The sequence below is a fragment of the Poecilia mexicana genome, unplaced genomic scaffold (assembly GCF_051168715.1).
Source record: "Poecilia mexicana isolate PSO_F unplaced genomic scaffold, ASM5116871v1 scaffold_14, whole genome shotgun sequence".
Taxonomy (NCBI): Eukaryota; Metazoa; Chordata; class Actinopteri; order Cyprinodontiformes; family Poeciliidae; genus Poecilia; species Poecilia mexicana.
In genome coordinates this window covers 19,943,574-19,958,041 of record NW_028263383.1, presented here as the reverse complement: position 1 = coordinate 19,958,041, position 14,468 = coordinate 19,943,574, and the positions used below count along the sequence as shown (strand labels likewise).

The window sequence follows — 14,468 nt, the reverse complement described above, 5'->3', positions numbered from 1 at the left end:
TTGTTAACTTCGCAAATTATCAACAGAAACACTTTTTTAAAATCATCTCTCAGTCATGTGACCAACAACCAGACGTTGCTACTGGCGGAAAAGACGACGTTGACGACAGGAAGTGGTGGGAGGTTACCGGAGCAGCATGTTTTTTTAATGACTTATCGGGTGAGCAAATTTATTCGTGTGTGATTTTATTTTAATTCCTTCTCGTTCTCCTCCTATTGATGAAAGAATCGTTTCTGTCTCTCTCCCGGCACAGATACAACAACTGAACTGACTTTGTGTGCTGATTAAAATCCTTTAGATTGTACTTCTGGCTTAAAGCTCATATATTTAACTGGATCAGTGTTTTTGTGTTTCCGCTCTGTCAGTCTGGCAGCAGATGGCCTCCCACACTAACTCAAGCTGCTGATGCTTTCCACAATGACAGAGACCTGATGCAATCGGTCGAGTTTCCTTTGAAAGTGTCTTACTAATGTGGACAATAAACTGAGCTTGACTGAACTGCTCAATAGCTAGGATGAAATGCGTTGGGACTGAGTTGACAAAACAAAGATGTTGGATATTTAGGGGGTTTTGATGCTTCATTTGATCTATTTGCTGAGGAGGGGCAGTGCACTAATAAACATTTTGAACAACACAATAGTCATAATATTCATACAAAGTCAGCATTATCATAAACCAGCGTGGTAAGACTGACGTTTAAGTTTCAAATGCCCTCTTGACATTTTATTTTATTTTTTCCTAGTGTAGTTTCTTAACTCTACCGTAAAATAAGATTTAGTTTTGATTTGCTCTCAAATGCTAACATTTTAACACTTTGTTTTTTTTTTTTTTTTAGAAATTAGTACACAAATTTATTTTGTGTTTATATTATCATTTTATTATGTTTCGAGAGCCCCCTGGTGGTTGAAGAAAAATCCACAGAAAAGCCGCTCTGGGCTTTAAGCCTCATGGTTCAAAGCGTGGGGGAAAAGAAAGTAGCGGTTTATAGTCTGAAAATTACGGTTATTGGTACTGACTGGAATACAGGTCCTGTTTTTACTTGATATCCAAAATGTCCAGCATCACACACCTCAATCCAAGGCTGCAGCACATACTGATACTAAAAAACAAAAACACTGCTACCTTATTAAAGGTTCTTTATGCTGCGAATAAAATCCCTAAACTCCTCTCTTACGATGTTTCATGCGGGGGGAAAAACAGAAAAATATGATTAATGATGTCTGCTTTGTGCAGAGAGTTTGGCTCACTCAGAATCAGATAATAGCCAGTGACTGAATTTATGAGATCTCTAATCCTTCCTACTATGTCTAAAGCTGCAATGATTTCCTGGACTTTAAAACATTTTGAAACAGAGAGGTAATTTTAGAAACTGGCAACAAATTGGAATAACAAAAAAAAAGAAGGTGCTTCCCACTGATTCACTGAACATGTGACGTCAATGCACAGAAGGTTCTGCGCCCACCTGGTACACTTTTCCTTTAAAAATGAACCATCCAAAAGAGAAAAAAACATTATTAGCTTCTTTAACCTGTTGATTCAAGTGAAACAAAAGGAGAAAATTAGGGAAAAAAAATAAGCAAGGCCTCCTATTTCTACAACAACACAAGTTGCTTCCATGGTGGTGGCACAAATGCGGTATTAATCACCTTTGGATGTGGTGGAGAGGGAGCTTAATATAATGTAAAACCAATAATTGTGATGTGATTAGAGGTTTCAGGACACACAGAAATCATAGTTCAGGATCTGCTTCAGTTTTAAAGTCACGGGCCTCATCAAAAGGCAGATTCTAATTTACTGGGTAACAGGAACAACTTAGCTACATTTCACCCTTCACAGCCTTGAAAATGTTATGGCAAATTTAAAGGTTCCAAAACTTTGGCTTGGATGCCACACAGGAAGATGTGGCGGACAAGTTGACCTTGGAACCAGAGGAAAGAGAAGCGATAAGTGCTTCAGACGTAAGTGCTTCATTTTATAAGTTTATAAAATTTGTATGAGCACCGCACTGCAGGCATTAGTGATATAAAATATGAATGACAGATCAGTGCATCAAAACAATGCATTGTCTATAAATTAGGTTTACATTTCTTAAACTAGTAATTTTTTTGGCATGGATTAACAAAGGTCTATGTGCCAATTTGGCTTTCTGGTGGTTTGCTCCAGCAGTTAAGCTGTAAAAATGAAATGTCTCACGGATGTTTGCTCATCAAACATAGATATCAGAAAATATCTCAAAAGAAAAGTGCACCAAGGCGTTGCCTAATTTTTGTTTTATCTTGACGAGTTATACTTTCATAAATTGCCATACCCGCTATTTTCAAAAATCATGTGCAGGTGTTCAGAAACCTTCCAGTACACCGGAACAAAGCTTCACTTTGCTGCCATCTAGTGGCACAAACATATATATATATATATATATATATATATATATATATATATATATATATATATACACACACACACACACACACACACACACACACACACACACACACACACACGCAGTCACAAGGCACTTTACAAAAAGGCAAGTTAAAACATAAAATAATATCTCTAAAATAATAAAACAAAAGTCAAGAACACAGATTGTGCGTATTTTATTCACATCTGAATTTGTTCAATCTAGATACATGGTACATGTGTTGTTGTAATATTGAATTCCCAATGTCTCTCATATTTGGGTGGAGCTAATGTAGTGGCTGGTTTGGGAATCAGTAGCCCAGAGGGACAAGCAGTTTGAATTGTTCAGTGACCCATAATACATATATATATATATCTATATATATCTATATATATATATATATATATATATATATATATATATATATATATATATATATATATATATATATAGATATATATATAGATAGATAGATAGATAGATAGATAGATAGATAGATAGATAGATAGATAGATAGATAGATAGATAGATAGATAGATAGAGAGAGAGAGAGCTAAACTTTGAGATAAAAGTTAAAAATAATTAAAAATGATCTCAAAAGCTCATCTTGTAGACTTTTAAATGGCTGCTGATGCAAGTCAGATTAATCAAATACAACATAAAATAAAAATGAGATTTCTTCAACTGAACAGTCTCTTCCCACTCATATTTTCTGTTAACATATGGATTCTTTGGATTTCAGAGTTTTGCATTTAAGTTTTTCAAACACACTTTCTGGGTTGCCATTGACCATAAAATTGTGCAAATAGACCCTTTTCACATGACGTCACACAACCTCCGTTTTGGCTCGAAGCTGTGTATCCTTAGTTCCGGTGTACATAGTAAGTAACGATAAAGTTGTCTATTTCATATATATATATGTAAAATGGACACATATATATCTATATATAGAAAGAGAGATTTAGATATATGTATATATCTGACAGCATATGTTGATCAGACAGAACACCGGAGCATGGAGTTTACAGTCTCTAAAACATTTGCCTAAAATAAGTTTTGAAGATAGATCACGATTTGCAAACAAATTTTCTCTGACAACAAAATCTAAATTAGACAAAGGCTAGAAATTCTTCACCGAACAATACCTGTTTGACTATGAAGGTAGGTATTTTTGTTTTGCGTAACCGTTAGCTTAGCATTAGTGAATTTTGTTAGCTAGCTAACTACGTGACATAACTGTTCCTTAACCAGAACTTTTTACTGTTTTTGAACTATAACGTTTTAGGCTCTAATCTTGATCAGATTCTTAAATTATAGACTGGAGTTGCCACTCATCCCATGAAATAGGGGTTTGTTTGTTATAAGCAGAGATGTCCGGTGCCGCCGCTGCTTTGTAATGCCTTCCTCTAATCGGACCACTTTTTCCGGTAACGAATAATCTAACGAGCTCGTATTTCAAATCCAGTAATCAAATTAAAGTTATTTTTATGTCCTTTATTTTCCATTAATACAGAAAATGAACCTCTAAACGTTACATCACTGACAGGCGGCGGTGTATATGTTTCCTAACTGTGGCTAAAGCTGCTGCTAGCTGGTTTACTCATGATCGGAGGCTGGTTGGAGAATGGTAAATTGACAATGACTAATAACGGTTATCTAACACGTAAACACTGTTTTATAAAATACAGAAAGTGAACCTCTAAACGTTACAGCGCTGACAGAGAGTATATTTTTTCCTAAATGTGGCTAAAGCTGCTGCTAGGTGGTTTACTCTCCGATCGGAGGCTGTTTATTTTATACACAGATAGAGAATGGTGAATTTACAATGATTAATAACAGCTATCTAACACTTAAATGCTGTTATCATTAAACTTACCTTTTATTATATCCTTAAGATTATGAGAATGCGGGAATTTTTCAGCTTGGTTCCCAAGGCAAAATCACACCGGAAGTAAAGATACCCAGGTTTGAGTTATGGCGGCCATTGTCTGACGTCACTGTGACAAGGGTCTATTGGAAAAATGGGCTCTTTGCACCTCAGCTTCCGCGTTCGGGGTAAAGCGGCTCGATTGTTTCCGATCCAATACAAATATAATTTACATTAGGTGCTTGCAGTGCTTGGCCAAGGTTTGTACATCGATCCGAAGCCCCAACAAGTCAGCTGGAGAAAGGTTTTAAGATGTTCGCCTCATTATACATTCACTGACACGAAGGTGAGTTTTACTTAAACTTTGTGGCTAACATTAACGTTAGCTAATGCTAGTAGGCAATATTCTCGGACATTGTTCTTGTAAAATGTGCTATTTAAGTATCTAAACATTCTAACGGACAATGTATTTATCTTATTTTCAAGTATATTATGTGTGTTTATTGTCGTTAGTGTCACAGACTAACGGGGTTAGGTTACGGTTCGGACTTTTTACTTCCGAAGCCTGACGGAGCTCAACAAGCCTCATAGCTTGACAGTAGCGCAGCTCTGGTGTCAGAGATCTGGTTCAGCTGTTCAGGTTCAAAGTTGCTGCTTTTAGAAAAATATGACCGTGTTGCTTCATGTCTCCGTGTTATTTCGTTTTATTACCTTTGCATGTTTCTTGTGAAGAGCTCAGATAGGACGGTGTTTACAGCAGTGTGTACAGGCGGATCAGTTGCTCGGCTGTCTGGCTCTGGTCTGCTCTCTCGTTCCCATAAACTCTTTCAGGCTGAATATAGAAGTGATTCCATGGAAATAACTCAGGGAGGCTCCTTTATTTACCATCCGTATCCCCGGTAGTTTTAGGCTGATCCGGAGTGAAGTGAAGGCTGCAAACTTTGCTGTGCGGCGTTAGCTGGTAGCGACAGATATTTACAAGCCATCTTCTTAATTCAGGATCGCTTGGAAATTAACGAAAACTTAAAAGCCCATTATATTAAGAAGACAACAATGTTAATAGTATTGTTTTTTTTGCATCTGAAATACGACTTAGTCTTTTCTACCAGTCATGGTAACTCAAAGCGGAAAAAAGTGAGCCGCATTAGCTCCTGGAGATGTGACGTCAACGCCTCAGGTGCAAAGAGCCCATGAATGAATAAATCCACTTAAAGGGAACATGGAAGTAAAAAAAAAACTCATATTTTTTGACAAAAAGTTTTTGAGCTAGGATGAGGTGCTAAGTGGTAAGATGATGTTTTTTTTTCTTTTTTGTTTTGTTTTTTGGTGACTCCACCAGATCTCTCACAGCGTCGCAGTTCATAAAAAGTTCTGTGTTATTTGAACGTCTTGAATCCAAAGCTCTTCTGTAAAATCGGCAAATACAATTCACCCCAAAACGCCACATACGTAGCCGCTCCCAAGTATAAGAGGTTTTGCCGCTTTAACGCACAAAACACTGCAATTGCAAAGTTGTGTTTTTTCGACATTAGCAGAATATAAACAAAGATTTGCGCACGTTTGTAACGAAAATGCAGACGGCGGGCGTCAGAGTTTGACCGGGTTGTAAACCCTGAAGGCCGCTCTGGCGAAGCGAGGCGTGCTGCTCAGCTGGGGCAGAGCTTCCTGTTCCTGCGCCGTGGTCCTGCTTCTCTGCTCACTAATGAGACACATAGCGGGCCATCAGGGAGCAAACAGCACAGAACACGACCGCTGCGGACTTTCATCACCATTTGAGACGGATCTTACCTATGACGCCTTTTCTGACTCAAATACTTCTTCTTCATATTTGCCAGCTCGCCGCTCAGTCTTTGATTCTCCCGTTTGTATTCGTTCATCTTTGAGTCGACCGTCCTCAGCTCTGCCATCAGAGCCTGCGGACGTTACCCCCAAATATAGAGACGGTTCGTAACGGAAACTCACCAGACATGAACAAATCGGCAGGAACGACCTAAATCAAAGCGACTAAAGGAGAGGGACGGAAAATACCTGCAGCTTTTTGGTCCGGTCCCCGATGGTCCAGCGGTACTGCTGGAGCTGCATGGCTGCCTCGGGACCGGGCCGTCGGGCCAGAACCTGCTTCAGTTCCACATACAACTTCTCCTTTTCCTACATGAGCGAGTTAGAAAAGACAGAGAAAAGTGAGAACGAAACCGAGGCGAAGAGGGGATTTTATGAGAAGGACCTACACAACCAGAGGAAAACCAATACAGGCTTTTTGGAATTATTTTGAGAAATGTATTATCAGTGATTCTTGAGAATAGGGACAAAATGGGTTTTAATTTTCCCATTTTTAAAAAAAAAATTATTTCTCAACCTTATGTATGCAAATATGACAAATAATGTTTAGAAAATATGAAGATGCTAAGGTACAGGCTCCCAGTTGCGAATTAAAAAAAAAAAAAATTACATTTTTAATCGACCTGACCCAAAACTTTGTCATCACCATCTGACAAAAATAAATCTAAAATGATTTTTAAAATACTCCATTAGTGATATTTTACTCAATTTACAGACAAATGCTTCTCAAGAAATAAAATAAATATTATTTAAAACAAAAAACAAGAAAAAGTCCATCTGATGGAGTTGACAGTGCATGACGGAGTTGACACAGAACTGAAGGTGGTGACAAACTAGTGAGTAAAATGAAAAACTTGGTACATGTGAAGTAATGCAATTCATGTAAAATACATTAAAATGAATTAGTTGCACAATTAAGTGAGATTTGACAACAATTTCACTGAAAGAGTCAGAAAAACTCTGACGGAGTTGACATCTGACGGAGGTGACAAAATGCCAAACTACCTCAATTTATATGATGTTATTCTGAAGGAGGCCATATTGTAGCTCGTCAGGTCCATTAAATCTTTACATTATACCAAAATTAAGCTTTTATTTCGCAAAATTTCATCAAAGTTTTGTAAATTGTCAGTTATGGAGTTGACACATCATGGTTGTGACAAACAACTTAGGAATAAAACAGAAGAAAAAACTAAAGAATAACTTAAGCTAACCGGAGCTAACTAGCCCTCCTAGCAAAGGAAGAGAAAAGAAGAGGTCATGGGGTCCTCAGAAGTTCTGGTGCCCCCCAATAATGCCTGATTTTTTTACATTCTTTTCATTTCTGACGGTGTTGACAAAAACTAAGGACAAATTTCAACGGAGTTGGAAAATATCTAAAAATTATTTTTAATTCAATTTATCGATACTTTTATAATTATTTATATGACTACTTATACTTAATTGTCATAATATATAATTTTAGTATTTCTTTAATTGTTTTAAACTATAAGAATGTATTGAGTTCTGCTCCTGGACAAGGGCTTTTACAGGCATCATCCACCGACTACAATGTTTAAAATAAAAAAATATTCAGCAAAAAAAAGAAAAATATACATTGTTGTGCTTACATGACCCAGGTTAGTTTAGTTAGATATTTGAAAAAGATATATTTTGTGTATATTTTATTCAAATTTCATGCTTTATCCATAGGACCTGTTTTGTCCCTATTCTCAAGAATCACTGTTATATATAAGATCATTTGTGTCTGTACCGGTGGGGGGGGAGGGTGTTTTTCGGCATGTTCCCATTAGGCAAATTTAATTTTGGAATTTCAATTTGCACACTTTTATGGTTAATGGAACTGGAGCTGGTGTTACAAAGAAAATAACACTTCTGTGTTCCCATGTATACAGAGAAATAAATACTTTTTAAATTTTGTAGTAGACAGTGTTCTCGTCCTGATCTGCTCCATGAAGAGCAGCAGCTGTGGGCGGAGCGTCTACCTGCAGCAGCAGTCCCCGTTCCTCCAGCTCCTGGGTTTTAACAATCAGTCGCTTCTGCAGGGCCTGAATCTTCTGGATGAGCTGATACTTTCCCGGGTCGCTTCCCTGCAAGTTAGGAAACAATCCACAAACGGTCAAGATTCTCATCAGTTCTTCTTTTACCGTCTGTGTTAAAAGCGTGACAGAAGAATGTCCGTATCCAGTGAAGATGGGGACAAACGGAGCTAACAGCTGCAGACAGTCTGACCTTAAAGCCTCACCTCCAGTTGCCTCCATCGGTGAATATTTATGGGCTTGAGCTGGTCCTCCAGAACACTGTTCCTGGTTCTCTCTCTGAGCAGCTCCGTCTGCAGGCGGAGCTGCTCCGTCCTGAAGGACAGGGTGGAGGATTAACACCAACCGTCAACAGAAAAGCTTTCCAGCTACATGACTTTAAAGGTATCGACCGGACCGGAGTGTTCTGAACAAGAAAGCTTTCCTGTGACTGTGGATTGTCTCATTTAGATGAGGTTCTTCTTACCTATCTGTCTGTGTTTCAGCACCCTCCCGGCTGCTTCTGACTGAGCCTTCCTCTCCAGCTCTACATCCTGCTCTCTGCGGGTCGCCTCCTCTGCTCTCTGGCTCTTCCTCTGTCACTACCCTGACGAGGCGACCTGGGGTTGTGTTTTACCTCAGCTCCTCTGTGTTGGGTAAGGTCCTGTCCTGGATGTCGTTGCTGCGGCGCAGCCTCTTGATCTCCAGCTTCAGCAGCTGGATGTCCTCCAGCCTCTGCTTGTAGTGGAAGTCCCCCTTGCTGAGGATGGACTGCTGGATCCGGATCTTCTCAAGCAGGAGAGCGCGCTCATCACTCCGCTGCAGCAGCTGCTTGCCGAGGCTGTCCCGCTCTCGGATCGCCTTCAGTCACAGCAGCACAAGCTCAGACAGTAGGTGGGGTGGGGGGTCATGGTCTGACTGCTAGGTGCTGACATTCTGCTTTACCTGCTGCAGCTGCTTCTGCTCCTGGACTCGGTCTTCCTCCATGCTGGTGATTGTCATCTGCAGTTTTTGCTGTTCTGTCCTCTGGCTGTCAATAAGCTGCTTCGTTTCCTCCAGCTGCAGTTTTATTGCCTGTAGATCCCCCTGATAGAAGACATACGCAAGATAATTGGGATGCATGGTATATCAGCAGCACTAACATATAGCAGTATAGCAGTTATCAGTTTGATCAATAAAACTGGGACAAAATTGACAAAAGATATTTGTTTCAATCTTAATGCCGTGTGTTTCTGGAGTTAGAGGAAGTCGGTCATGTGGTATTTGTTTGGTCATGTGACAGAAGTTGCGTTTCCATTAGCCATATAATTCCGCAATTTGACATTTCAAAAATGAATTCACCTAATGCAAACACGGGAATTTCGGAAAAAACTAATTTTTCGATAAAACAGCTTTGGCGCTAGGTTGAGTACGTGTCAAAATTAGCTTATTTCGCAAAAGAAGGTCCTAAACTTTGTTACAAAATAAGTAATATCTAAAAACGTTTAAATCCAGGTTATCGGTCCTTCCACGCCACCTGGTGGAGACGGAGGGAACAGCACCTTGTAGGCTTCGTTCTCCTTCTCCAGCCTCTTCTGCTCCTGCTGATCTCTGACCAGTTCCTGCTCCTTCTCAGAGATGTCGTCTTTAAGCCGGGCAACTTGGTTGCTCATAGTCTTTATTTTCCTCTTCATTTCAGAAATCTCCTCCTTAAGGAAATTAAAAGAACAGAGTGGGTGTTGTTAACATAGATCTGATCTTACAGAGCCCCCTGGACTAAAGTTAGCCACCTCCTGTGACATCATCATCATCATCTCTCTCACCTGAGACTCGATGAGGTTTTTGCTGTACAGATTCCTCTCCGCTATGATCGACTCCAGCAGGTTCTCCTGCTGTTTGAGTTTACACTCCGACTCTGTAGCTTTCTTTTTCCAATCAAATATCTCCATCTCTTTGTCTTCGACAACAGTGAGCTTCTGTTGCACCTGCAGAAGGTAAAAGAAAAAAAAACAAAACACCTCTTAGTCAAGGTGAAAAATATGCAGCGGTAAGAGAAGCTTCGCCACGATTGGCCCATCTGCGTGACCCGCCTTCTGCATAAGGCTGCCGCTCTCGTTGACGTAGCGGTCCCGCTCCTTCTCCAGCTGCTGGATGATCTTCCGCTGCTTCTGCGCCTCCTGCCGGTACCCGGAGATCTCGTGCTCCAAGGTTCTCTTGTCCTGCTCCAGGAGCTTCATGAGGTCCTGCTGCTTCTCAGCCGACTGCACGGCTTTGGTCATGTTCTGTCCACAGGGGGGGAAACGAGTTCATGCCACACAGAGAAGGGAGCACATGGTGAAGGGGTGTGTCAAATCTGCAGAGTTTGTACCAAACTAAGCAGATTGTTGAAACGTCTATTAATATGACGCTAAAATGAAGAGGTAACCTTGTGCAGATTGGCCCTCTCTCGGATCAGCTCCTCCTTGGCTTTTTTATCGACTTCCACTTGCTTCCGGGAAGATTCAAGATCTGCATACGGAAAATTAGGAGAAGCAAAAAGTCCAACATTGTTACTCGCTCCAAACAGCCCACCTGTATATAAAACAACTGACATTAGCAGCTTCTACTTCTGGAATGATAGACATTAAATAATTTATCTTAGCTGTCCCAAAGTGAGATGAAACAGAAATGTTTATCGACACCCTTGCTGATGTCTTTCCTTCCTAGCGAAATGACAAAACTCCGGCTGCAGTTAGTTTTTTAACCTACAGCTTCATCTTTGTTTGGTATGTCAGTGTCAGAATTTCCTGGTTTTGTACTCTAGACTAGAGGTCAGACTTTTGAACAATGTGGTAAATGTGTTTGAGCCGAATATTGAACTACACGCTAAAAATATGCAGCTTTCTGCATATATTTCATTCCTGCTCAGCCGATGGATCGGATAAACGACGAGTGCATTTCTGGTGTCATCGGTTCGTACGTCAGAAACGCTCAAACCTTTTTCCAGGCCAGCGATCTGAGCTTTCAGCGTCTCCCTCTGTCGGTCGAGTTCAGCTTTCTGGTCCTCCATGTGGTGGTACTTCTTCTGGATGGCTTCTCTCATCTTGGTCTGTTTGGCGACCTCCTGACGCATGTGACTCAGCTCCTCCTCTCTTATCTATTTGACGAACAAAGGATGACAGAAGAAGGGGAGAGAGAAAGGATTTTGTGAAAGAAAGCCGTAAATTGCACGACACGACTCTGGCTTCTTTTTCTTTCTCAGGGCTGGATTTAGAAGAATGAGGGACCCTCCTGCAAATTACAGGACATGAATAGATAAGTCAACACATTTGCAGATTCAAATTGACGGATGGTTGACGTCAAACGTGTGGCAGATGGATCGATGTTGGTCTCGAAAAGGTGATAGTTTTCAAATATTTGTGCGTAGTTTCAATTAATAAAAATTCAATAGTTTTAATAAAACACCACGATATGCACAATAGACACAAAAAAACAATACATTTGCCACTGCCAAAACTCGTCGCCGTGGCTACTGCCCCTGCATGCCCTTTCTGAAAGCCTAGGTTGCTGCATGCCTGTATTTAAGAAAGGAACAAAGAAATGATGAGAAACACAAAGCAAATACCTTCAGTTCGTTTGCCTTCAGATGATTCTCCACAGAGAGCTGTTCCCTGGCGGCCAAGAGACGTTCACATTCCTGCTGCAGTTTGCTGCTCTTCGCCTGAATCTGCTCCAGTTCTTTGGTCAAGCGCTCATGCAATACCTGTGACAGGAAGGGACAGACTGGTGTGTAATGTTCTCTAATCACTGATAATCAACCCAGGGTGTAACGGGACGGACAGACAGACACAACAGACACGAGTTCAGTCTACGGTCTGAGTCAGCCTAACCTGAGATTTTTGGCAGTGATTATTAGCAAGCCTCATCAGCGTTTCCAGAATCCTGCTATCAGAGCCCTGCCTGCCCTACACCAAGACAAAGGATCGTATCTCAGCTGGAAAAGCTGAGATCGTTAAGTCTGCGAGGAACTAAATGGTTTTGGGTGTTGAATACATCAATATGTTAAAGTTACCTGTCAGGTATGAACCTCTCAGATCATGTTCACTCAGTCAGTGTTTTCAGAAGCACAACTAAATGAAAGGAATCAGCGTTTAGTTTTGAAGCTCCTCAGCTTCAGGAAAAGAAATCTCCTTAATCGGGACTGAAAACATTATGGTTCACGGCACCCAGTAAAAGCCAAGCCTATTTTCATCAATTCTTCAGTTATGTTATCATTTACAATCTGTTAATTTCATATGCAATTGGTATTTTACAGTTTCTCATGTAAAATATCAACAGTTGATATCACTTTTTTGTTTTTCTGTTCCTTTGGATTGCATTTTGAATCGCCTTGTGTGCAAACGGAGCTGTTCAAATAAAAGTTTTTGTCCAAACTCAATGACTCGATGCAATCTACTGGGTTTCCACACACAGAAAACTTCCTTAACCAATTTGAATAATAAATAGGTCACTTGGCCTGTATGTGTTATTGGATTGAAACAATGTTTTTTTGTTTGTGCCTTGAGATGACATTGTATAAATAAACTGATCTGAACCACTTGCCTTGCTTACCTTTAGATCTCTGAGCTGCTGCTCCAGTCGCTGCTGCTCCTCTCTGGCCTTCTGTCCCTGCGTGGTCAGAGCTTTGATTTCGGCCATCTTGGCCTCCATGTCGGTGTGCAGCTGCTGGATCTCCTTGTCGAGCTTCTCCTTCAGTCTCGTCTCTCTGGAGAGCTCGTTCTGTTGCACCTGGAGCTCCTGCTGAAGCTGGAAGCAGAAACGCGAAGCTGATCTCAGACTCCTACACAACCGTGTTCATCCACGTTCATATTCACTTCCTTCACTGAAAGCATACCCAACGTTCACCTTCAAGATCTTCTCTACGGCTGTCTCTTTTTGAGCCTCTATGTCTTGCTGAGTTACAGTCGCCTTGTTTAGTTTCTCTCTTAGGTCGGCTGCCGCGTTCGTCAGCTGGTCTCTCTCCTTAGTCAACTCTTCAATCATTTTAATTAAATCCCTTAAAAAAAACACCACAGATGGAGTTATAAACTTAATTTAGAGTATTCACAGTGCGCAGCAAAAGAGAAAGCGGGACCCTTTCCTGACTCACATTCGTTCTTCGTCCTGCTGATGTCTGGTTTTTTGCTCAGTTGCCTTTGTGAGCTTGAAAACGTCTTCTTTTAAATCCTTGATTGTTTCCTGGTCCTTTCTCTCTTTATCATGAGCTGCATCAATCAACTTCCAAACCTTATCCAACTCCTGAAACATTCGAAGATCCATTTTTCACCGACAGAATCTGTTGAGTTCCTGAATATAAAAATGTCAAACTTTCCCTAAAGGTAGTTTAGGGGAAGTTCATTAGAGATAATGAAAGAGCAGTTTGAATATCTGCTCTTTCATTATCTCTAAGTGACACAGACATAGAAACTGGCTGAACAGTTATGGAGAGAATATTTCATAAGCCGATCAAGCCGTACCCTCTTGAGCGACGTTATTGTCATCTCATCTTCCTGGGACAGTTTCAGGGCAGTTGCCACTTTGGTTGATGTCGACGCGATCTCTGCGTTCAGCTCCCTGCATTTCGACATCAGCCTCTTTTCATTCTCCCGCGACTTCTTCAGAGCCTGGACGAGTTTCTCGTACTCCTCCCTGATCCTGTCCAGGCTGCTGTCACTGGACAGCTCACTGAGGACAACCTGAAACTCCTCCAACGACTCAAAACGGTCGTCTCCTTCAAATTCTGTTTCCTGGAAATAAAGCAGAGCAGTATAAGTACAGTAAAATGTGATTTATGTCACATCAGAACACAAGAAAAATGGTCTGCTCTTTACTGGGTTAAGGGATTTCTTTTTGACATCAAAAAGGTTTTCTGTAAAACAAAAAAAAAGTTGATTTGTAAGCAGAATAAGAAGGGAGAGATGCCCAAGGAGGTGAATAATTGGGACATGCCATTAGCATTACAGGCAGTCACTGCCTTCCATGTAATGCATGGCAGGCACCTATTCTACACCCAATAGAATGTATCTTTATTTATCCATCCATCCATTTTCTTTACACCCTTGTCCCTCAGTGGGGTGGGGAGGGTTTATTTATTTATTTACTTATTTATTTATTATTCATCCGTCACCTATAAGGCGGCTGCCCACCCACAAAAAAGGTATCAAAACGTGCGAAGCAAATGTGAAGATAATGTCCAAATATGCAAATAATAATGTATTCAGTCCACATGAATACATTTCCTCCTTCAGGTTCAGTTACTGTTCCAGAACTATTTCTACACAAACCAAACTCACCTCCATCACACGAGCCGAGAAAGGCTAAAAATAATTCCGTATAATAGCACACA

The 14,468-nt window shown here is 40.6% G+C and overlaps 1 protein-coding gene across 1 annotated transcript; it reads right to left on the bottom strand.

The window, feature by feature from the left end:
- Positions 1-5,464: 5,464 nt before the first annotated feature.
- cfap58 (cilia and flagella associated protein 58) lies at positions 5,465-14,421 on the bottom strand. The gene is made up of 18 exons (XM_088012627.1): positions 14,416-14,421; positions 13,600-13,869; positions 13,233-13,381; positions 12,989-13,139; positions 12,695-12,889; positions 11,709-11,846; positions 11,081-11,240; positions 10,530-10,612; positions 10,195-10,386; positions 9,928-10,089; positions 9,667-9,813; positions 9,059-9,211; positions 8,763-8,974; positions 8,353-8,461; positions 8,093-8,197; positions 6,297-6,416; positions 6,057-6,181; positions 5,465-5,967 (listed from the first exon to the last, which is right to left on the bottom strand). The coding sequence occupies exons 1-18, from the start codon at positions 14,419-14,421 to the stop codon at positions 5,856-5,858; spliced, it is 2,589 nt and encodes an 862-aa protein (XP_087868753.1). The 3' UTR covers positions 5,465-5,855.
- Between the last annotated feature and the right edge of the window lie 47 nt (positions 14,422-14,468).

What these genes read in the sequence shown, in the direction of transcription:
- cfap58 (XM_088012627.1), bottom strand. An exon ending in GATCGCTGGCCTGGAAAAAG is followed by an intron (nt 10,613 to 11,080) that starts GTTTGAGCGTTT and finishes TTCCGTATGCAG; the next exon opens with ATCTTGAATCTTCCCGGAAG. An exon ending in AGTCAGAAAAGGCGTCATAG is followed by an intron (nt 5,968 to 6,056) that starts GTAAGATCCGTC and finishes GTGTCTCATTAG; the next exon opens with TGAGCAGAGAAGCAGGACCA.